The 24,022-nt window shown below is 48.4% G+C and overlaps 3 protein-coding genes across 4 annotated transcripts in view; 1 reads left to right on the plus strand and 2 right to left on the minus strand.

Annotated features, from left to right (window-relative positions):
- The window catches only part of LOC309530284 (uncharacterized protein), a 435,057-nt gene extending 433,984 nt beyond the window's left edge, over window positions 1-1,073 (minus strand). The window contains exon 1 of the mRNA XM_082218999.1: window positions 1,006-1,073. The gene's annotated coding sequence lies outside the window, so the exon portion shown is untranslated. The remainder of the gene's footprint in view (window positions 1-1,005) is intronic.
- A 4,254-nt stretch (window positions 1,074-5,327) lies between these two features.
- On the plus strand, window positions 5,328-13,958 carry LOC309530371 (uncharacterized protein). Of its 2 annotated transcripts, none has more exons than XM_082219290.1 (6): window positions 5,328-5,437; window positions 6,950-7,442; window positions 8,407-8,500; window positions 8,776-8,858; window positions 10,126-10,252; window positions 11,717-13,958. In XM_082219290.1, exons 2-6 carry the CDS (start codon window positions 7,041-7,043, stop codon window positions 13,117-13,119), a joined length of 2,109 nt encoding a protein of 702 aa, XP_082075416.1. In that variant the 5' UTR covers window positions 5,328-5,437; window positions 6,950-7,040; the 3' UTR covers window positions 13,120-13,958. The 2 variants fall into 2 exon arrangements, with proteins under 2 accessions (XP_082075416.1, XP_082075417.1); XM_082219291.1 differs by having other exon boundaries at window positions 5,328-5,410.
- A 3,500-nt stretch (window positions 13,959-17,458) lies between these two features.
- Window positions 17,459-18,412, minus strand: LOC309531590 (olfactory receptor 52M1-like; the record flags this gene model as incomplete). The annotated part of the gene is made up of 1 exon (XM_082221180.1): window positions 17,459-18,412. The coding sequence occupies one exon, from the start codon at window positions 18,410-18,412 to the stop codon at window positions 17,459-17,461; it is 954 nt and encodes a 317-aa protein (XP_082077306.1).
- Window positions 18,413-24,022: the final 5,610 nt, after the last annotated feature.

Consider the following 24,022-nt stretch of genomic DNA (forward strand, 5'->3'; position numbering starts at 1 on the left):
CTGAAGGGATTTCTGGGAAATGAATCAGCCTTGTTGCTCCTGCCTTCGAGTAAATGCAAGAAGTCAGAACTGACCGACAAGGGAGTCATTTGTATCTTGTGGAAAATGGATGCTTGGCTCTAGTGGGGTCCTCACCTGGGGGTCCTCAGTAGTTGCTCCCCCCACCCCCACTCCCTGCTTCTGTCTCCTTTTCTTGCACTTGGACTCTCTGCCGCTCTCCAGACAGACTCCTGGGGTGGGGTCCCTTTTTCTTTGCTCTGAGGGCCAGGTATGTATCTCGGCAACCCCTGAGGGCCAAGTGGATGAGGCCAAAGACACCTCCCTTGAAATTTAGGCGGGTAATTTAGTATTATTATTCTGTTAGATAGCTTAACACAGAGAGAGACAATGATGCCCAGGTCCCTGGAGGCTCAGGGAGTAGCAGCGCCCATTTCCGGCTGGTTTTCCAGCAACAATCCCTTTGGGAGAGAGAGGATGTGGTCCTGGGATGCCCTGCTCTGGGTGCGAGGGGATTGCTGCAGTGGCCTCCGGGGGGAGCTGCCCTGGGAGACACTGGGAAACTGGTCCCCAATGCAGCAGCCAGACTCTGGGAAACTGGGATCCCTCTCTTTACTCCTGGCCTCTCTCTCTCTCCCACCTTTCCTTCCTCCCTCCCCGTGGGGTTTTTTTGGGGGGGGCTAGTCCACCTCCTCGTCCAGCTTTGGAAAAGCATTTGCAGATGTTTCCTCTGTTGTGCAATGAGGCTGAGAGACGTCACAGAGAGTTAAGGTCCCAGGGACTCCTTTGTTTGAAGAAGGGAGATCTTTTCTGAAGGAGGGGGGGCGGAGGGCCAAACGAGTTTGGGATCCTCTGATCTGCAGGAAGGAGAGCGTGGCAGACCTGGCCCCTCCCTGGCAGGACCCTCTCCTCCCTGATCAGGCCCCCCAGGCCCCCTCCCCTGCTGCAACCTTGGGACCCCCATCGCCTCCCCACTGCACCCTCTGGGGGGAGAGAGAGGAGACTCACCAGATCCCAGGAGAGACAGCGAGGCAGCCCTTGCAGGAGAGACACCGAAGCAGGAAAGGACTGGGGAGGGGGGGCCATGGCTCTGGAGGACCTGGCCCCCCCTTGCTTCCTGTCCTCTCTAGGAAGGCAGCTCGGTTCCCTTTAACCCTTGCCAAGCCGAGTCCCTCCAGCTCAGCCCTCTCTCGCTTGGCAGAACCTCAGATTCTTATTATTTGTTATTTGGCTATGCCAATGCCCAGATATCCTTTTGGAGCGCGAGGCTCTTGGCTGGACTCTGAGCATCTCCCTCCCTTGGCCAGAAACCAGAGGAAGAGCCTGCAGGGAAAAGGGCTTTGCAGGAGGCAAGGAAGCTCCTCCTAGAATTCAGGAGTGGAGAGATAGGAGGGGATCCCAGGGTCATCTAGTCCAACCCCCAGCAAGGCAGGAATCTCAGCTAAAGCATCCATGGCAGATGGCCGTCCGATCTCTGCTGAGAAACCTCCAAGGAAGGAGAGTCCACCACCTCCCAAGGGAGACCTTTCCCTGCCCAACTGCTCTTAGATGTCCCTCAAGGCAGCGGGTCCTGAGTTCTAGCCCTGCTGAAACCATTGCACTGGCTGCTGAGGAGGAAACCAGCAAAGTTCAAAATAAATAAATCCCATTTTCATCGTAAATGAGTAATACTTTCTTATGCACGCTTATGCACGCAACAAAAGTATGCATTTCCCTTTGCAGAAATGCTTAATTGCTAATTCAATGGACTGAAAATGGTTGTTGTTATTATGTTTAGGGAAGCTTTTAATGTTTGATAGACTATTGTATTTTAATATTTTGTTGGAAGTTGCCCAGTGTGGCTGGGGAACGCAGCCAGATGGGTGGGGTATAAATTATTATTACTACTACTACTACTGATCAGGTGAGTGTTCTCCTTTCAAAAGAGGCAGGTGGAATCTCCACGGTTGCTAATAGCATACCATTGAAAGGCTAGTGAAATATGGGGAGTCCTTGAGTATCTGCTTGGCATGCAGAATGTCCCATTGTCAGCCCCTGGCATCTCCTGCAAGGGCTGGACGAAATCCCTGCCTGAAACTCTGGGGAGCTGCTGCCAGTCAGTGTAGGCCAGGGGTCCTCAAACTATGTCCCGCGGGCCGAATCCAGCCCTCCAGGGTCGTGAATCTGGCCTGCACAGCCATTTCAGAATCCACCAAGTGTCCGAGGCTGAAAGCATCTCGCCGCCCGCTCAGTCAGCCCCTTCGCAGCACTGAGGTAAACGCTACTGGCGTGGTGGCAGCTCTACCAATGAAAGGCCAGGGGATTTCGCCCGGGGACGGTGAAGTGAGGCGTTCCCAAAGTAAAGGAAGCATTGAACTCGGATTAATAAGAATACACACAGAGGCTTGAACCAGCAAGACTCTGGGAAGGGTGCGTATAATAATCTCTGTCTGTGTCTCTGTGTCTCTCTCTGTCTGGCCGGCAGGGCAGTGATCATTATTATCTTTATGTGGACCTGTTTCCTGGCCCTAAGATTAACATCCTAAGATTAACATATCAGAAAAGCTACAGCAAAGAAACTGCCCCCTGTCTTTGATGACCCAGGACGCTTGCCTGTCTAAGTGGGTACGTGACTTGTGAAGAAAGAGAAATGGAACAGGGATGCAGAGGAGTGGATTGATCAAGAATCATATGAAAATAGTTTAAACCCAGTCATGGCAATGCTTTCATTGCTGACACAGAAGGCTTACTCTATATTTGTTATAAATCCTCATAGCAATCCCACCTGATCACTACAGGAAGTGTTGTCTTTTGGCTTGAAGAGCAAAGCTGAGGTTGGCGGAGGAAGGCAGACTTGGGTCAATTCAGTTTCGTTACATAGACTTTAAAGGTGGGAGAAGGAAGTATAGTCGTATTTCTGTGAGTGGAGCAGGGGTCTTCCCACTCATGTGGTTTACATGATCTGAAAGTTGGGATCTGTTTTGAGATTTAAATTTTAAAAGGGTGGAGTGGAACCAGATATTGACCATCTTGTTAGCCTGGGGAGCCACATTCTGGTTGAAGGAGGCCAGGATTAGCCCCCAAGGCTTGGGATGTCCCTCCTTCCCTGCCGTAGGACTTGGAATCCAGGAGAAAACTCTTGGAATAGCCTTGCCAGGTGCTCAGGGACGGACTCACCTGTCCCCATGTCCTTCTCTTTGCAGATGTGTTGCGGTTGCACATCCCTCCCCCAGAGGTGAGGGGGACTCTCCTGTGTGAGTGTCTGGGGGCCCTGCTCCGTCCTGCCACTTACCACCTGGCCCAGGGCAGGGCCTGACGGGCCTCACGCGGACAGTTGCTGTTACTGCTGCAGGGGTGCAGAGTGCTTTTAAAATGTTTTAAAAATTTTCTCTTGAATTTTTTGTATGTTTGGGGGGTGGGTCGGGGTGGGATGGATATTTATTGGGCCTGGGAACTTGTTTGATGTTATGTTTTTGTAATTTTTATTGTTTTTTGTTCGTATTGTTTTATTTGTTTTTGTTTTTTTAAAGTGTTATTTTGTTCTTAAGGGAAGGGGTCAGGGCTGCTGGGGAGTGGGTCGCAGCCAACAAAATGGCTGGGGCATGTTCCACAGGGGGGGATGCACTGGGACAACCGATCTCAGTGATCACGGGTAGGAGGAGGAGTTACGCTAAGACAAGACCATGGCATTATAGAGGAGGCAGGTTTAGTCGTTGTCTGAGGACTATCCCTGCCTCCGGGTCTGGTCCTGACCGGATGGATACTAGAATCAGCAAGGGATACCCACATGACCTGAAGGTGCTGCTGTGCAATGCCAGGTCAATGATTCATAAGACCACTGACATCCATGACTTGATCGTGGATGGAGGACTTGACCTGGCATGTGTGACAGAGACCTGGTTGGGTGAAGCAGATGGGCCTGTTCTTGCCGCTGCTTGTCCACCAGGTTTCTCTTACGCACAGCAACCCAGGTCACGTGGGCGGGGGGGGGGGTTGCAGTGATTTTTAGGAAGTCATTAGTTTGCACCAGGCGTCCTATTGGGAAGACCCAGTTCTCTGAGTGCATGTTCTGGAAGTTGGGCAATAGGGGCAGTACAGGATTCCTTTTGGTGTACCGACCTCCCCGCTGCGCCAAGGATTCCCTGCCCGAGCTGCTTCAGGTCGTGGCGGATGTTCTCCTGGAGACACCTAGCTTGGTCGTCCTAGGGATTTTAGCATCCATGCCGACACGACCTTACAAGGGGCCGCTCGGGACTTCGTGGAAAGCATGGCCTCCATGGGGCTGTCCCTGAATAAGTTTGGCCCAACCCATAGCCGTGGACATGCCTTGGACCTGGTGTTTACCTCCATGGATGTTGGTGATCTGACACTAAGTAAAAGCGAAACGAAAGAAGTGCCATGGTCAGATCACTTCCTGGTGCAACTGGACTTCTCTGTGACCCATCCCCATCTGTTGAAATGCTCAGAATAAATCTGATTGGTTCTTATAAACACTCTGTAAAAGTTCTTTTGTGAATAAAACGACCTGGGCCGAGGGGTAGACAGAGAGAGACACAGACAGAGATTATTATACGCACCCTTCCCAGAGTCTTGCTGGTTCAAGCCTCTGTGTGTATTCTTATTAATCAGAGTCCAATCCTCCCTTTACTTTGGGAACACCTCACTTCCCCGTCCCCGGGCGAAATCCCCCGGCCTTTCATTGGTAGAGCTGCCACCACGCCGGTAGCATTTACCTCAGCAGGGACTGACTGAGCGGGCGGCGAGATGCTTTCAGCCGCGGACACTTGGCAGGTTCTGAAATGGCCATGCAGGCCAGATTCATGACCCTGGCGAGCTGGATGAGGACCCCTGGCCTACACTGACTGGCAGCAGCTCCCCAGAGTTTCAGGCAGGGATTTCATCCAGCCCTTGCAGGAGATGTCAGGGGCTGAGAATGGGACACCTTGGGAGGTGGTGGACTCTCCTTCCTTGGAGGTTTCTCAGCAGAGATCGGACGGCCATCTGCCATGGATGCTTTAGCTGAGTTTCCTGCATTGCTGGGGGTTGGACTAGATGACCCTGGGATCCCCTCCTATCTCTCCACTCCTGAATTCTAGGAGGAGCTTCCTTGCCTCCTGCAAAGTCCTTTCCCCTGCAAGCTGCTCCTCCACTTTCTGGCCAAGGGAGGGAGATGCTCAGAGTCCAGCCAAGAGCCTCACCCCCAAAAGGATATCTGGGCATTGGCATAGCTAGGGGGGCAGTAAAGCGAGGAAGGGCTGAGCTGGGTGGACTCGGCTTTGCAAGGGTTAAAGGGAACTGAGCTGCCTTCCTAGAGAGGCCAGGAAGCGACGGGGGGGGGGCAGGTCCTCCAGAGCCAAGGCCCCCCCTCCCCAGTCCTTTCCTGCTTGGGTGTCTCTCCTGCAAGGGCTGCCTCGCTGCCCCCTCCTGGGATCTGGTGAGTCTCCTCTCTCTCTGGGATCTGGTGAGTCTCCTCTCTCTCTGGGATCTGGTGGGGGTCCCAGGGCTGCAGCAGGGGAGGGGGCCTGGGGGGCCTGATCTGCTCCTGCGGGGGGGGGACCCCAAGTCAGGGAGGAGAGGGTCCTGCCAGGGAGGGGCCAGGTCTGCCACGCTCTCCTTCCTGCAGATCAGAGGATCCCAAACTCATTTGGCCTTCCGCCCCCCCTTCAGAAAAACAATGACTCCCACGAAATCTCCCTTCTTCAAACAAAGGAGTCCCTAGGACTTTAACTCAGCACCATTGCACAAAAAAGGAAACATCTGCAAATGGTTTTCCAAAGCTGGACGAGGAGGTGGACTAGCCCCCCCCCAAAGAAAACCCCACAGGGAGGGAGGAAGAAAAGTGGGAGAGAAAGGAGAGGAGTAAAGTAAAGTAAAGTAAAGAGAGGGATCCCAGCCCAGAGTCCGGCTGCTGCATTGGGGACCAGTTTCCCAGTGTCTCCCAGGGCAGCTCCCCACGGAGGCCACTGCAGCAATCCCCTCGCACCCAGAGCAGGGCATCCCAGGACCACATCCTCTCTCTCCCAAAGGGATTGTTGCTGGCAAAGCAGCCGGAAATGGGCGCTGCTACTCCCTGAGCCTCCAGGGACCTGGGCATCAAGGGCTGTGTGTGTGTTAAGCTATCTAAGAGAAGCATCATCATCATCATCAAACTACCCATCCTTTACTCTGAGTTTCAAGGGAGATGTCTTTGGCCCCATCCACTTGGCCCTCAGGGGGTTGACCAGATACATACATGGCCCTCAGAACAAAGGAAAAGGGACCCCACCCCAGGAGTCTTTCTGGAGAGCGTTGTAGAGTCAAAGTGCAAAAACAGAAGCATTGGGGGGGGGAGAGCAACTCCTGAGGACCCCTAGGTGAGGACCCCCACTACAGCCAAGAATCCATTTTTCAAAAGATACAGATGACTCACTTATCAGTCATTTCTGACTTCATGCATTGATTGGAAGGCAGGAGACACTAGGCTGATTAATCACCCACAAATCCCTTCCATTGCCTCCACATTTTGCATTGCAATATTCCTTATAGGAGAACTAGAGGCTGCTTTCTCCTTCTCCTTCTCCTCTTTTTAAAGACGATATCTCATGACGATATCTCGAGAGCCAGTGTGGTGTAATGGTTAAGAGCGGTAGTCTCGTAATCTGGGTAACTGGGTTCGCGTCTCCGCTCCTCCACATGCAGCTGCTGGGTGACCTTGGGCCAGTCACACTTCTCTGAAGTCTCTCAACCCCAGTCACCTCACAGAGTGTTTGTTGTGGGGGAGGAAGGGAAAGGAGAATGTTAGCCGCTTTGAGACTCCTGAAGGGGAGTGAAAGGCGGTATATCAAATCCAAACTCTTCTTCTTCTTCTTCATGGTTTGGGCTGTGGTGCCATCCAGCCCTGGTTCCTATCAAGACTCATCCATGCTTCCTTACGGATTCTGTTGTTTCTTCTGACCTACAGATTCTGTAACTAAACAATGTATTTGCTTTGTAGGATTTTCTAGAGCGCCTCATTAGCACAGGCAGAACTTGGCAGAAGACCAAAGGGTTCCTTCCAATCTCTCAGAGGCTTCCTGAGAGCACAGATGGATGTGCAAGACTCAGCTGACCCTGGAGCAGGAAGAGGCCATGCCATCCAAACTGGAAGCAGTGGGGGATTCTGGGAAAACTCTGTGCATAAGATCCTGGGTGAGGAGGAGACCCTCCGCTCAGAGGTGCAGAGCCAGCAGTTGAGGCAGTTCTGCTTCCAGGAGGCCAAAGGACCCCGAGAGGTTTGCAGCCGACTCTACCACCTTGACCATCAGTGGCTGAAGCCAGAAAGGCACACGAAAGCTGAGATGCTGGACCTGGTGATCTTGGAGCAGTTCCTGGCTGTCCTTCCCCCGGAGATGGAGAGCTGGGTGAGGGACTGTGGAGCGGAGACCAGTTCCCAGGCGGTGGCCCTGGCCGAAGGTTTCCTCCTGAGTCAGGCAGAGGAGAGAAAGCAGGTGAGAGAGACTTTCCTCTGGATACTCCTAAGGGGCTCCAAACACGATGGAGAACATCTCATATTGCTCTATTGATGGTCCATGCTTTTTCTTGGAAGACATCTGTCAGGGGTTCAGGAGCAGAGACGCAGAGAAGGGAGGAGACAGAGAGCGAGGGGGAGGAATACGAAGGAAGGATGAGTGGGGATGACGACCCGAGATCACCGAGCCTGTCCAGTGAGTCCGAGGATTCCCAGAAGGGAGCGCCAGCGGTCAGAGCAAGGGGGGAAAGCAGGGGGACACCCCAAGAAGAAGGGTCCAGAGAGGGATCAGAGAGCAGCAGTTGGAGATCGGGACCCACGTGCCCAGCCGGGAGCAGCGGGGAGAAAGGGGACCAGACATCGGGTTCCGGAGGCTTTCAGCAGGAGGGAGGGCATGAGTCAGGAGTAGTCACGCCCACCTCGGGGAGCGACGAAACGATCAAGAGGAAGGTAGAGAGTTGGGCGCGCGCGCCAAGTTCAAATGCAGCGGAAGCTGGCGCAGTAAGCAGCCCGGAGAGTGAGCCAGGTCCCAAAGCCCGCCGCAAGGAGGCGGAAGGGTCAGGGGGGTCCGCGTCAGAAGAGAGTAGGAGAGAAGAGACCACGGGGGGCAGAAGGACCCAGAGACGGAGGGAAAGGCGCAGGAGGTGGAGCAAGGCTAGGGTATTAAGCTGGTGTGCTAGAGGCGGAGACTCAGACGGGTCTTCGCCGGTCTGACATAGAAGACGTGGGGCTGCACATTGCAGTTTGGAAATGGAACCTGTAACCCAATAAAGACTCTTTTAACGTGAACGCTGGCTAACGTGGTCCTATGTGAGCTGGGACTGGGTAGCAGCCCTGACAACATCCATGGAATGACATCTGACACCTTTAAAGCTGTTGGCCCTGACATTCGTTTTTTAATCCTTCACCCCATTCTCTGTTTTGAATCCTTATTTCTTTTTCAGGGAAAGGATCTCTTTGCAGAAATGGACCTGGATTCCTGTGAGGCAGAGAGGCCTCCGTTGGACACCAGAGAGAGGCCTCTGGGTAAGGAGGAAGGTGGCTTTTCTCCGTTTGGTCTCATTCTGTTGGTTTTCTAACTAATCTGTGGGTTCTTTTCATCTTTTTTTTTGGGGGGGGGCACAGTTGGGAACAAGGTCCAAAGGAAGGGAGAGGTAATTTTGCACAACTAACATATGAAATGGGCACAAACGTCCAAATACTCACAGCAGGAAAGGCTTTCTGAAAGGCCCATCTGTAGTTAGAGATGCCCTGTTTCACCTGTGAGAGAAACAGGCCCTCCTGGCATCCTGCTTACCTTTTTTCTCTTGCAGGTGAAAGAATGATGCCGGCAAGACCTCCTGATCCGCCTTTTCATGGGGGCAGAAGGGAAGCAGCGGCTGTGGAACCAGATCAGGTCAGGGGAAGCTGTCTTGTGGGGACAGAGGCCGAGGGATGGAGCAATGTCATGGACTGGTTGGGCACAGAGGAATGGTGGGAGGAAGCAGCCGGGGAATCAGGAAGGGAAGATGGCTCAGAGCCCAGGGAGTGGAGGTGGAGGAAGGATGAGCGGTCAAAGGGAGAAGAGGGAGAAGCCTGGGAAGAGGAGGTGTCAGAAGCTGAAGGGGAAACAGGGCTTAGTGAGCTGGGAGACTCTGAGGCAGAATGCAGTGCAGAATCAGAGGCAGAAGAGGAAGGAGGCGAGTGGGAGGAGGAGGTTGAGAGGCAGAGGTGAGTCAGGAGAAGGAGGAGCCATCGGTGGCTCCCTCTCCTTCTGCCAGAAGCCACCCTCCCTGCTTGTCTCTCAGAGCCGAGAGGTCTAACATGGAGGAGCAAAGGCAGGCTGCACACTGTTTGATTACTAGTCAGAAACCCCAGAGAGGAGGGGGCTTGGAAAGCTGTGGGGAGTCGGGGGTCTTCATTCTCAGCAGCTGCTTTTGTGGAGGAAGAGACTCAGGGAATGAGCTGCTATTCTCAATAGGCCTGAAACTCAGCCAAGTCTGTGAATAAAGTGGTACCTCGGGTTACATACACAGAAATAGTGCTTCGGGTTAAAAACTTTGCTTCAGGATGAGAACAGAAATCTTGCTCCGGCGGCGCGGCAGCAGCAGGAGGCCCCATTAGCTACAGTGGTGCTTCAGGTTAAGAACAGTTTCAGATTAAGAACAGATCTCCGGAACGAATTAAGTTCTTAACCTGAGGTACCACTGTATCGTGTTCTTGCTGATAAAGAGTTAATTGCAGCTGTGAACTGTGGGATTTCCTGCCCATGTAATTAATACCAGTCTTCTGAATGTTGCCTGTAGGATTCATTTGCAGTTACTGCTTTATTTCTACATTGACCATGGACTGCTAAAATAGGCTTCTGCGCTTTGGAGAAACCATAACCAGCAGTGGCCAGGATTCCCCTAGCCAGCTCCATCAGCAGCACAAAGAGAACTGCCCTCCATTCCTCCCCTTGACGTTCCCTCCCCAGAACAGTGCATGGGGAGAGTAGAGGGGGCCATAAAATAAATGCCTAATAAAAGAATTCCTTTGTTAAAAGAAGCTTCCATTATTAAAGTGGGAAGCAAAAGAATCACTTAAAAAAAACACAGCCATTAACAGGAAGGAAAGAACAGAGCATTGTGTAGCAGATCATATTTCTGCTGTCTGAGGGGAGGACATTTCCCCTTTTCTTTTAGGGTCCAGTGTGCTTTGAAGATGTCGCTGTTCGTTTCACGGACGAGGAGTGGGAGTTGCTGGATCCTGACCAGAGAGCTCTGCATAAGGACATCATGGAGGAGAATCGTGGGATCGTGGCCTCTCTTGGTAAGGCTCCCTGTGGGATCGTCATATTTGCCTGGAAATTCAAAATGAATATCTATGTGATGAACCTCCCAGATTGTGACGGAACTTATAAGACCCCCACAGCTCACCTTGAATGGAAGACTGTCAACTGTCTTCTCCCTGAATGTTCTTCCGACAGTTACAGTGGTGCCCCGCAAGACAAATGCCTCGCAAGACGGAAAACTCGCTAGACGAAAGAGTTTTCTGTTTTGGAGGTGCTTCGCAAAACGAATTTCCTATGGGCTTGCTTCACAAGACGACAATGTCTTGCGAGTTTCTGCAGGGGTTTTTTCCTTCCCCTTTTTCTAAGCCGCTAAGCCGCTTATCAGCTGATCCGATAAGCCGCTAAAAGCCGCTAATAGCGCTAATAGCACTAATCTGCTAATCCGTTAATGGGCTTGCTTCGCAAGACAAAAAAACCGCTAGACGAAGAGAATCACAGAACGGATTCTTTTCGTCTTGCGAGGCACCACTGTATACTTTTTCAAACAATTATCAGGCTGGTCTGAACTGCCCTGGCCATTTTAAATGTCAGCTTTGGAGTTGTTAGGGTAGTTGAAGTAGCTTCTGTCAGGTTTTCTGTTTTTATTTTGCTCCTCTCAGTCTTGGGTTGACCAAAGAGATGACTGGCATTGGAGATGGAGGCGATTCCATGATGGGGTCAAAAGAAATCCATACCAGAGAAGAACTAGGCTTTTAAAATCTCAGGTTCCCATAAATCTATTAAAGTCTGTCAATAAAGGCAATGAACTCACATCTTATTCCCTTCATTTCTTCTGCTACCGCAAGTAATAATAATAATAATAATAATAATAATAATAATAATAATAATATCTTTATTGTCATTGCCCTCTTCGGGGACAACGAAATTACTTGACTGCTCCATAAAAACACTAATTAAACAATACAGTATAATACAGCAAGGGAGATTAGATGACTTTCAAAGTCCGGGCTTCCCATTCAGGGCCGAGATCGCTCTGGAGAAGAAGCTGTTCTTAAGACGGCTCGTTCTTGTCTTCATCGACCTGTATCTCCGTCCTGACGGCAGGAGCTCGAAAAGATCCGTGACCAGGATGCGATGGATCTTTTACTATGTCCAGTGCCTTCCTATGGCACCTTGTGGCATAAATCTGCTCTAAGGTGGAGAGTGGGCGGCCAACAATGCTCTCTGCTGCCTTAACAACTCTGCACAACCCCAACCTGTCCCGGGTAGTACAGCTTCCGTACCACACACATAAGCCATAAGTGAGCACGCTCTCAATGGCACAGTGATAGAAGGCAAGCAGCAGTTTCTGCGGAAGATGGTTTTTCCTTAGTATTCTCAAAAAATACAGTCTCTGCTGCGCCTTCTTCACAAGCCCCCTTGTGTTCACACTCCAGCATTGTTCAATACTTGGGGGCTGTATTTCTTCCCGAGGCTTCAATCTTTTTCTCTCTTCATTGCAGATAGTGATGAATTGGAAATCAAGAACAAAATTCCCAACGTGGAGAAGCCACATAAATATTTAGAGTGTGGAAAGGGCTTCAGTCAACACTCCCATTCCAGTTCCCCTCAAAGAAATCCCATTTTGAGGAAATACTATCAGTGTTTGGAATGTGGGAAGAACTTCAGTCAGAAGGAAAATCTTACTTCCGAACAGAAATGTCACAGTGGGGAGAAACCATTTCAGTGCCAAGATTGTGAAAAGAGATTCACGCAGAAGGAAAATCTCAGCTCCCATAAAAAAAATCATACAGGGGAGAAACCATATCACTGCTTGGAATGTGGGAAGAGCTTTAGTACAAGGAAAGAATTCTGTCAGCATCAGAGAATTCACAGTGCAGAAAAACCATTTAAATACCAAGATTGTGGAAAAGGTTTAAGTAAGAGAGCCCGTCTCACTTGTGATCAAAGAATTCATGCAGAGAAACCATATCAGTGTGCGGAACATGGAAAGAGCTTCAGGGGGAAGGAAAGCCTCACTTCCCATCAGAGAATTCACAGTGAGGAGAAACAATTTCAGTGTCAAGAGTGTGGAAAGATATTCAATCACAGGGGCAGTCTCACTTCCCATGAAAGAATTCACACAGGGGAGAAACCCTATCAGTGTGTGGAATGTGGAAAGAGCTTCAGTACAAGCTCCAATCTCACTAAGCATCAAAGAATTCATACAGGGGAGAAACCATATCAATGTGTGGAATGTGGGAAGAGTTTCAGTAGGAACAACAATCTTACTACCCATCAAAGAATTCATACAGGGGAGAAACCATATCAGTGTGTGGAATGTGGAAAGAGCTTCAGTCATAGCTCCCATCTCACTTCCCATCAAAGAATTCACACTGTGGAGAAGCCATATCAGTGCTTTGAATGTGGAAAGAGCTTCCGTGACAAGAAGATTCTCTCTTCTCATCAACTAATTCATACAGGGGAGAAACCCTATCAGTGTGTGGAATGTGGAAAGAGCTTCAGTAAGAAGGTCAATCTTACTTCCCATCAAAGAATTCATACAGGGGAGAAACCCTATCAGTGTAGGAAATGTGGAAAGAGCTTCAGTCGTAGCTCCCATCTCACTTCCCATCAAAGAATTCACACTGGGGAGAAGCCATATCAGTGCTTTGAATGTGAAAAGAGCTTTAATCAGAGAGCCCATCTCACTTCCCATCAAAGAATTCACACTGGGGAGAAACTCTATCAGTGCCTAGAATGTAGGAAGAGCTTCAGTGACAGGAGCACTCTCACCGCCCATCAAAGAATTCACAGCGGGGAGAAACCATATCCATGTTTGGAATGTGGAAAGAGTTTTATCTGGAAGCAAAGTCTCACTTGCCATCAAAGAACTCATATTGGGCAGAATCAGAGAATCATTTAATTGTGGTGTTGTAAGTGACCTCTAGTGCCATCAAGTCCAACCCCCTGCAATGTAGGAATCACAACAAAAACATCCATGGCAGATGGCCTTCCAACCTCTGCTGTAAAACCTCCATGGAAGGAAAGTCCATCACTTTCCAAAGGAGTCCATTCCACTGTATAACTGCTCCTATTGTCAAAACGTAATGCTTTTAAACAGAGATTGGATGGTCACCTGTCATGGATACTTTAGTTGAGATCCCTGCACTTCAGGGGGTTGGACTAGATTACCCTTCCAACCCTATGATTCTCTTCTTCTTTGGCGATCCCTCGTAGCCGAGTAAGGTTGTTTTCCATGAACATGGTCTTAACAGTGAATCCGTAAGTGACTGGAGGCCAATTCTGGATCCACACCTCCTTCCACAGTGGGGACATTGGTTTCTGGGCAGGAGTTGATAACGGTGAGTGCTGGGAAGTTTTTGCCTCTGCACATGAGTCTGAGAATGTTCTGAACAGTTCCCATTGAGTTCATGAAACAGTGTACCTTGACCTGTTCTTAATGCATTGCTGACCACATCTACGGAACATGGTTGTTGTATTCTTTCATGTTATGATCAATCATTAGTAATTGTTTTAGTCTTGCTATATCAATCATTAGTTATAATTTAATTAGGAGGTTTCATGCCTGTCTAGTTCTGTGCTCCCTTTCCCAGCCTTTAATCTATTGGTGATTAATGCCTATATGTAACCTTTGCTTTGTATTTGTGTCAGCCAATCAGCAACGAGCGCACCTGTGGCAATGTTGTAATATTCAATAAAAGCTTCTTCTCGGGACTTGCTCGAGAGATGCCTCTCACATGACACCTGCTACTCGTCTGTCGTTACTTCAACCCAACAGGTGAGGGTTTGCCAAATGTGCCTTCCTCTATTACTTTTCTCTCTTTTGCCCTGAGTTTGAGCGTCTACAAAGCCCATGACACCTTTGGTCAAGGCTGTTCTCCAGTTGGAGCACTCACAGGCCACTGTTTCCCAATTGTCGGTGTTTATACTACCTTTTTTTAAAGATTTGCCTTGAGAGAGTCTTTGAACCTCTTTTGTTGACCACCAGCATTACGCTTTCCATTTTTAAGTTCGGAATAGAGTAGTTGCTTTGGAAGAAGAAGAAACAAAACATCTACAGTACCTCAGGAAGAAGGTGTGTGTGGGGGGGGGATAAAGACCTACACCGGGAACAAGGGTGGGAGGAGACCAGCAGAATATATTTGCCAAGATATCACTGTAGACTCAGCATGGGATGCTGCCAAGGAGACGACAGATCTGGCTTCCAAGGAGTGTGGTGCAGCTGTCACTGTCGCTGTGGCGGCAACAGCAGGCAGTGCTTTCCTTGGAGGCCAGATCTGCTGTCCCATGGATCCTGCCACCTGAGGCAGTCACCTCACCTTGCCTCATGGGTGGGATGGTCCTGCCTTCCACCCAGCTATGATGCCAACATCCCTGCCTGTCCTTCATCCCTTGCATGCCCCTGCTTTGACAAATGGGGGTGCCTCCTAATCCCTCCTATTTTGCAACCCCCTCTGCACCCCCATTTTCACCTTCACCCCTTTCCCCCTCTGCTCTCCTCCTTGCTTTCTTTATCTCTCCTTTGCACAGGGAATATTGCAGATATTAAGACTGCACAGCTTGAAGCGACTAGAAGTTTTATTTTGGAATAAAACATTGTCTAGACCCATTAGATTGTTCAAATCTTTACCTGCAGAACTTTCTTCAGAACAAACACATCAAAAAAATGCATCCAAAGCATTCTATACAATATATTGTGCTTTCCAGCACAGTCCCAGCATCTTAGAAATAACAGACAATCCCAAACAGACCTAGAATCCAAGGTCTCTCTCTCCTTAGAACCTCCCTTTGGCCTGGAGCTGTTTTCTCTTTCTCTTATTATCAAACCCATCAAGGAGCTCAAAGAGCTCTTCTGGCTTTCTTTTGCTTCAGTGACGTCTTCCAGTTAAACCCTTTCAGCAATACACTCAGGCATTCTTCATTTCGGTGTCTGTTAAGCAATTCTACTCACCAGTGATTACTCCCCACTTCCATGCCTTCTCCTCCCTTCAATTGTCCTACCCTGTTTATGTTGGGAAAAAGCAGCAATGCAAAAGCCAGCTGCAGGTGGCTGGAAAGCAAAACAGGATGTTGTAGTCTGGAACTGTACTGCTGGGAAAAAGGGGCAGTCTATTCTCTGTACTGAGTACCGGATGTTAGCTCAGAGTGTCATCTGACTCGTACTGGAAGTACAGGGGTGGAGTTGTGACTCTTCTGTTGGAGTCTGGAGAGTGCAGTCACGTTTCTATGTACTGCTGAAATGACAGGAATAAAAGACATGTAAATAGACTCCTGTCTGTCTCATTTCCCCTCCCTGGGGGGAATGCAGGGAGGGAGAAGGAGGAGGGTGTGTTCTTCTCACGTCTGACGAGGAGAATCGCCGATTTACGACCTTGCCTGCCGGGAGACGCACAAGGGAAGGTCAACAAGTATCTCACTCGGTTTGCCCGGGGGAGGCCAGTTACCTCTGACTGCGAGCTGAGATACTGACAGTTTACACACACAGATTCCATCATCACCCCCTGTGAACAGACAATGAGCATCTCCTTTACAGTACATTTATTATTCAGGAACCACAGCGATCAAGATAAATGGTCTTCCCAAAATTAAAGTTTACGTCCTCTTCAAACTTATCTCACCGGGGCTTTTTCTCAGCCAGAACTGGCCAGAACTCAGTTCTGGCACCTCTCAGATGGGCGCCATTGCCATTAAAAGAGAACAAGAGAAGCATTCATGTTGAGTTCCAGCACCTCTTTTTATAGAAAAATAGCACTGTATCTCAAAACACAATAGTAAGCTAGGAGGAACTGCAGATATAGGGCGGTATACAAATGTAATAAATAATAATAATAACAATAAATAATAAAACAACAGTTCAAAAGACTCAGGTGTGATATTATTCACTAAGTAAATAAGCTCCATCCCCTACGATTGACTATACTTAATTGTCAAATGTCTTTTCTTTTTTTTTTTGGTCTGAACTAAAACATTAATCCAGATGCAAAAGAGAAAGAGAAAGAGAGAGAGAGGGAGAAGGGGGGAACAAAGGAAGGAAGGAAGGAAGGAAGGAAGGAAGGAAGGAAGGAAGGGGAGAGAAAAAATAAGAGAGAGAGAAAGAGAAAGTTAAGAAGCTACGCTTAAACTATGCTTCCAATGGTTAGTGAGCTCACAGCTCCAGCAGGACCCCCTCTTTGCTCCTCAACAATCAAGGATCAACCTGAGAGATGCTGTTGCCTTGCTGGCCCAGGATTCTGAAGAGGAGAGCTTATGTTTCTCAGAAGGCGATAGGTGTTCCCCAATAGCGGTCTCTGAAGATGACCAAAGCCTGTGGGCAGATGGAGGTTGCAGTAGAGGCCTCCTTCAGCTCTCTGGATCCCAAACAGATACAGAAAAGCACAGGCTTTGTTCATCAGCTCACCAGAGGTCAAGTGCAGCAAACCTTATTCCTTATTCCTTGGAATCAGCAATCTGTTTAATGAGCATCTAGCCTGATTTGTTTGCAGGGAGATTAGACAATCACCAGGGCCGGCTCAAGCAACAAATTCTGAGGGGCAAAAAGTGGCTACAAATGTGTGCCATGTGGTCTGCCATGCAGCCCATAAGCTAGCCTGTTACTCTTGGGGTCAGTGGAGGACCCTGTTCCATTCCAGTGGTCAAGTAAGAGTCAACTACTACTCTTGTCCAATTTTGTGTACAGAATAGGCAATGCAACTTCTTGTCCTTTGTTGGGCAGCAAAATTGCTTGGGCTGCTCCTGGTGATGGCAGATATTCAATGAACATTCAATGAGACTTAAATGGCTCAGAACCACAATATCTCAAGGACCTCCTTTCTCCATATGAGGCTCCTCTTCATGTACCTCCTCTGTGAGATGTTTGGTGGGTGGCAACACAAGAACAGGGCAAGTTCTCACCTGGTGCTTTCGTTGCATATCTTTAGGCAACAGGCAAAAACATTTCTAATTAGCCATGCCTTTGGCTGGTTAACATTATATGGCTTCCTAAATGTGTTTGTGGACTTTAGAAAATATTGCAAACAGATGTGGAAATGTGGAGAGCTGAATTTTACATTGAAAAGATGACAAACTGAGAGAAACCAGTGTTAACAAATTTGCCCATCTATACCTGCAAGTGATTTAGATAAAAGACTCTCTGCATTGAGCTAATTGAGCGATTCCCATGGCCTTCTGATTGATGCTGTTGTATTCATGTTTCAGCCAAAGAAAGAGGGGAATAAGCCTCACATAAGGAGCAACTGTGAGGCTTACTCAAGACCACCTCTGCACCACAACAGCATCTTGGCCAGCCTCCTCCGGATCTCTTTTGTCCGGACGGCATACACAATGGGATTCAAGACGGGAGGGAAGATGAGATAGAAGTTGGCCAGGAGGATGTGAGCTGCAGGAGCCACATTGTGCCCAAACCGATGTATCAGGGAGGAGACAACGATGGGGATGTAGAAGATCAAGATGGCACAAATGTGTGAGGTGCAAGTGCTGAAGGTCTTAAGACGGGCCTCTGTGGTAGACAAGCTCATTACCGCCCGGAAGATGAGGACATAGGACAAGCCAATGAACGTAGAATCAATTATGAGTACCAGGAAGCCAATTGTTACACCATAGATGTTGCTGATGGAGATGTCCTCGCACAAGAGCATCACCACAGCCATGTGCTCGCAGTAGGAGTGTGCAATGATGTTGGTGTGGTAGTAGGTGTATCGATGGGTGAGAAGAGGCAGTGGAGCGATGTATAGGAAGCCCCGCAGAGCAGCAGCCAGCCCGATCTTGGCCACCACCGAGTGGGTCAGGATGGTCCTGTGCCTCAGCGGGGTGCATATGGCCACGTAGCGGTCAAAGGCCATCGCCAGGAAGATCCCAGATTCAATGGTGGCAAAAGAGTGGATGACAAACATCTGGAGGAGGCAGGAGTGGAAGGCAATGTCCTTGTTGCCCAGCCAGAAGATGCTGAGCAGCTTGGGCATGGTGGAAGAGGAGAGGACCAAGTCGATGATGGCCAACATGGAGAGGAAGAGGTACATGGGCTCGTGGAGGTTGGGCTCGGCCCGGATGATGAAGAGGATGGTGCAGTTGCCCACCACGGCCATGACGTACATGGAGCAGAAAGGGATGGAGATCCAGACATGGGCCGTTTCCAGCTGAGGGATTCCCGTGAGGGAGAAGGTGGACGGGCTGACACAGGCATTGTAGAAGGCCGGCATCTTACCAATGCGCCACGGGAGGGACCATCATACCATGCGACTGGAAACAAATGAAGATGGATGAATATTCAGATGGTTATACTTAGCAAGAGAACCCTATACAGTTGTAGTATAGCATTTTTAGGGAGTCTAAGAAAATGTTTTTACAGATAGGTTAGCTATACATCCCAGGCATTAAGATATAGGCTTGCGTCCAAAGCTGCTGTTCCTTTGGTGCAACAGACTTCCTGTTGTGCAATCTTACTTCCCTCTCCTCTTGACTGCATCCTTCTGTGGACCTTCAAAAACTGCTCCAGAGGGTTGGGGGACCCTGTGGAGCAGGTTTCTAGGGGATATTGAGAGAAGCCATCTTCAAATATCCAAAAAGCTGTCACATGGAAGATGGAGCAAACTTGTTTTCTCCTGCTCCCGAGTGGAGGACTCAAACGAATGGATTCAAGTTACAAGAAAATAGATACCAACTAAACATGAGTGTTATGTACTGAGTTGAATAGGATCCAAACTGCAGCAGTCTGATTGGTCCTAGAACAATAGGATCCAAATTGCAGCAGTCTGATTGGTCCTAGAACAATAGGATTCAGAATGCAGCAGTCTGATTGGTCCAAGAACAATGCAGCAGTCTGATTGGTTGGCAGGAAGCACCCAATCATGCTCCAGATATAAGTGAATCCACAAGCTGATTGGCTTACAGTAGAATTCCGGAATTAGCCAATCATGTGCAGCCCATTGTGTAAATAATGTATATAAAGCAGATACTCTGAGGGGACTTTCATTCATTCCTCCTCACCACTATGAGCTGAATAAAGAGCATGAAATCACTTTGCGACTCTGAGTATATTTCAATGAGGAAGAACTTCCTGCATTTAAGAGTTGTTCAACAGGGGAAGGGTCTCCCTCTGAAGGTTGTGGACTCTCTTTCCTTGAAGGTTTTAAAGCAGAGGTTGGGTGGCCATTTGTCATGGATACTTTAGCTGAGATTTCTCCATTGTAGGAGGTTGGGCGAGATGACGATTGGCGTCCCTTCCAACTCCACAATTCTATGAAGAGGGGAAGTGAAGGTCCTGTTATGTGAGTGGATCTCTTAACGGTTGCTATCCCTTCTTTTTCTGATACTGGAAAATTCTATACACCAAGGGCCAAACTTGGCTGACTGCTGGACCTCAGTTACATGGGAAGGGTGGAGTCACCTCTCTAGAGTGGGTGGCTGTTAGAAGCAGAAAGAAGAACTACCTGAGTGAATAAACGAAGCAGTTGTGGTAAGGTCACTGGTTTTGGATCTCTCCACCTTGGGGTAAGCGATCAGCCCTCAGGTGTTTTGGACACCCAAGTCTGCTCTTTCGGAGAACACCTGGGAGTCTGCTTCATACAGTCTCTTCCTCTAGGAAAATCTCCAGATTAGAATTGGCAGACCTGAGTATCTCAGTCCATCTTTGACACTTTCACATGTTTTTACCCATGATTCCATTTCACTTCCACATTCATCCCCACTCGGTCATGAAGCTCACTTGGGTCAGGCCCCATCTCTTCGCCTAACCTACCTCACAGGGTTGTTGTGAGGATGAAATGGGGGGAGAGGGGGAAGAACCATGGAAGCCGCTTCGAGATCCTTGGAAGATAAAAGTGGTAGAAGAGCTTGGATTTGATATCCCGCCTTTCACTCCCTTTAAGGAGTCTCAAAGCGGCTAACATTCTCCTTTCCCTTCCTCCCCCACAACAAACACTCTGTGAGGCGAGTGGGGCTGCGAGACTTCAGAGAAGTGTGACTGGCCCAAGGTCACCCAGCAGCTGCAGGTGGAGGAGTGGAGACGCAAACCCGGTTCACCAGATTAGGAGTCCAACGCTCTTAACCATTACACCACATTGGCTCTCATTGGTATATAAATGTTATATACCATATATATATTGTTATATACCATTATATATATATATATATATATGCAGGTTTTGGTGTCTTCGGGTGTCTTCCCGTGTAAGAGTCGGGGTGTCTGTGCGACGTTTCGACGAGGTCTCACTCGTCATCTTCAGGCTGGTGCTTTCGGCTTCTTGTTACTGGAACAGAGCAGAGTCTGGTGTTTGAGTTCCTATAAATACTGTTGAGGGGTGTGGTGTATAGCCTCCAACGTTCTGGGCAGAGAGGAAGTTCCTAGATTAGTGTGCCTTTTCTTCTTTTGTTCCTTAATTACTTGAGGGATATCTTGGGTGATTTCATGAGTGATATTCTGAATACCACTGGGTGGGTCATTAAGTGTAGATTAGTTGCTAAAGCTTTCGTGTCTTGACCTCTTGAGCTTGTGAAGAGTTTTTCTGAGAAGATGGCTGTGCTGCATTTAGTTGTGCTCTGGCTTGGCTTCGTGTATAGGGGCGAGCTGTGGTTTTGTGCCTTGTGCCAGCCAGATCTGTGTAGGGATTGCAGGGGGGTGCAGCATCCGGAGGTGCCACTATAGTTTGGCTACTGGATGGAGTCTGTAATATGTCTGTGGAGAGGGTCTGGGTTTGGGTCTGGTGTGGTTGATTGGTGACGGCGTTCTGTGTGCCTCTGGTTCTGGTGTCGGTTTTTGTGGGGAGGGCTAATTTCCAGATGTCTGGCAGGCGGGACGTGTCGTCACGCTTGTTCATGTTGTGAGGGTGTTTCTCTATCTCGATGGCTTCCATGATTATTCTCTTGTGGTGATGTTCCATGTTAAAGAGCAATTTGGAATCTGCAAAATTAATTTCGTGTCCTGTTTCTTTCATGTGTTGGAAAAGAGAGGAAGTTTTTTCTTCTTTTTTGACGGCATTCTTGTGTTCTGCGATACGTGCATTTATTCGTCTGTTTGTTTGTCCAATGTACGTGGCTGGGCAGACTTTGCAGGGTATTTCATAGACCCCTTGGTTTTCCAGCTGGATTTTGTCTTTTGGGTTTCTGAGGATATTGGCTATTTTTTGGTTGGTGCAGAAGGCTGTTTTGATATTGTGTTTATGGAGGATTTTGCTGATTTTGTCTGTAGTGCCCTTGATATAAGGAAGGAGGGCCATGCCATTGTTTTCTTCTGTGTCTTGGTTTTTGGGGGGTGTTTCTTTTTGGATTAGCTTCGTAACCCTGTTTTTCTGGTATCCATTGGCGATTAACACATTTGAGAGATTCTGTAACTCAGTTGTCAAGTGGTCTTTGTCAGCCAGGCGTTTGGTTCTGGAGATGAGAGTCTTGGCTACGGAGTTTATTTGTGCAGGGTGGTGGTGTGATTGTGCATGTAAGTAGCGGTTGGTGTGTGTTTTTTTCCGGTAGATAGTGTGTCCTAGGGAGCCATCAGGTTTTTTGTAGATTAGGACGTCAAGAAAGGGGAGTTGGTTGTTGTCTTCTATTTCCATAGTGAATTGTATTTTGGGGTGTAGGCTGTTGAGATGTGTGAGGAAGCTATCTAGTTTTTCTTTCCCGTGTGGCCAAATTACAAAGGTGTCGTCAACATATCTGAGCCAAAGTTTGGGTTTGTGTTCTGACTTGTCTAAAGCATTGGTTTCAAAGTGTTCCATGTACAAATTTGCGATGACCGGTGAGAGGGGTGATCCCATAGGTGCTCCTTCTATCTGTTTGTATCTTTGTCCATTGTGGATGAAGTACGTGTTGGTTAGGCAGTGGTTGGTCAGGTCCAGGATGTATTTGGGGGGGTTGTATTTGTTTTGAATGGCTGTCAAGGCTTCATTAATGGGCACTTGAGTGAAGAGAGATACAACATCGAAGCTCACAAGTAGGTCATCGGGATGTAGGTATTGTTTCTTTATTGTTTCTATGAACTGGAAGGAGTTAGTAACGTGTGAAGCGATGGATTCTGCATAGGGCTGAAGTTGCTTAGCGAGAAATTTAGCGAGATTTTGTAGAGGTGAGCCTATGGAGCTGACTATTGGTCTGAGTGGTGTTCCTTCTTTGTGTATCTTGGGGAGACCGTAGAGTTTGGGGCATCTGGATGATTTTTCTCTGGGGATGATTCTTAGCTGGATTTCTTCACTGATAGGAGAGGCTTTTATTTTGGATTTGGTGGTTTTTTCCAGATAGGTGGTGGGATCTGTTTTTATAGGTTGGTAGGTAGGGTCTTGGAGTAGATTTGATAGTTTTGCTTGGTAGTCCGATGTGTTCATCACAACAGTGGCGTTGCCTTTGTCTGCTGGGAGAATGATTATGTTGTTGTCTTTCCTCAGGTTGGTGAGTGCTTTCTGTTCTTCTTTGTGTAAATTGCTTCTGGGTGGTTTGCTGGAGCAGAGGATGTTGGTGACTTCAAGTCTCCTCCTTCCTTATATCAAGGGCACTACAGACAAAATCAGCAAAATCCTCCATAAACACAATATCAAAACAGCCTTCTGCACCAACCAAAAAATAGCCAATATCCTCAGAAACCCAAAAGACAAAATCCAGCTGGAAAACCAAGGGGTCTATGAAATACCCTGCAAAGTCTGCCCAGCCACGTACATTGGACAAACAAACAGACGAATAAATGCACGTATCGCAGAACACAAGAATGCCGTCAAAAAAGAAGAAAAAACTTCCTCTCTTTTCCAACACATGAAAGAAACAGGACACGAAATTAATTTTGCAGATTCCAAATTGCTCTTTAACATGGAACATCACCACAAGAGAATAATCATGGAAGCCATCGAGATAGAGAAACACCCTCACAACATGAACAAGCGTGACGACACGTCCCGCCTGCCAGACATCTGGAAATTAGCCCTCCCCACAAAAACCGACACCAGAACCAGAGGCACACAGAACGCCGTCACCAATCAACCACACCAGACCCAAACCCAGACCCTCTCCACAGACATATTACAGACTCCATCCAGTAGCCAAACTATAGTGGCACCTCCGGATGCTGCACCCCCCTGCAATCCCTACACAGATCTGGCTGGCACAAGGCACAAAACCACAGCTCGCCCCTATACACGAAGCCAAGCCAGAGCACAACTAAATGCAGCACAGCCATCTTCTCAGAAAAACTCTTCACAAGCTCAAGAGGTCAAGACACGAAAGCTTTAGCAACTAATCTACACTTAATGACCCACCCAGTGGTATTCAGAATATCACTCATGAAATCACCCAAGATATCCCTCAAGTAATTAAGGAACAAAAGAAGAAAAGGCACACTAATCTAGGAACTTCCTCTCTGCCCAGAACGTTGGAGGCTATACACCACACCCCTCAACAGTATTTATAGGAACTCAAACACCAGACTCTGCTCTGTTCCAGTAACAAGAAGCCGAAAGCACCAGCCTGAAGATGACGAGTGAGACCTCGTCGAAACGTCGCACAGACACCCCGACTCTTACACGGGAAGACACCCGAAGACACCAAAACCTGCATTCCTGTACCCGTGAAAATCTACGAAAGCATATATATATATATATATATATATATATATATATATATATATATATGCAGGTTTTGGTGTCTTCGGGTGTCTTCCCGTGTAAGAGTCGGGGTGTCTGGGCGACGTTTCGACGAGGTCTCACTCGTCATCTTCAGGCTGGTGCTTTCGGCTTCTTTATTGTATTTATTGAATACAATAAAGAATATTGAATTTATTGAATACAATAAAGAATATTGAAGCCGAAAGCACCAGCCTGAAGATGACGAGTGAG

This window comes from Podarcis vaucheri (assembly GCF_965113315.1).
Source record: "Podarcis vaucheri genome assembly, chromosome: 4".
NCBI classification, from domain to species: Eukaryota; Metazoa; Chordata; class Lepidosauria; order Squamata; family Lacertidae; genus Podarcis; species Podarcis vaucheri.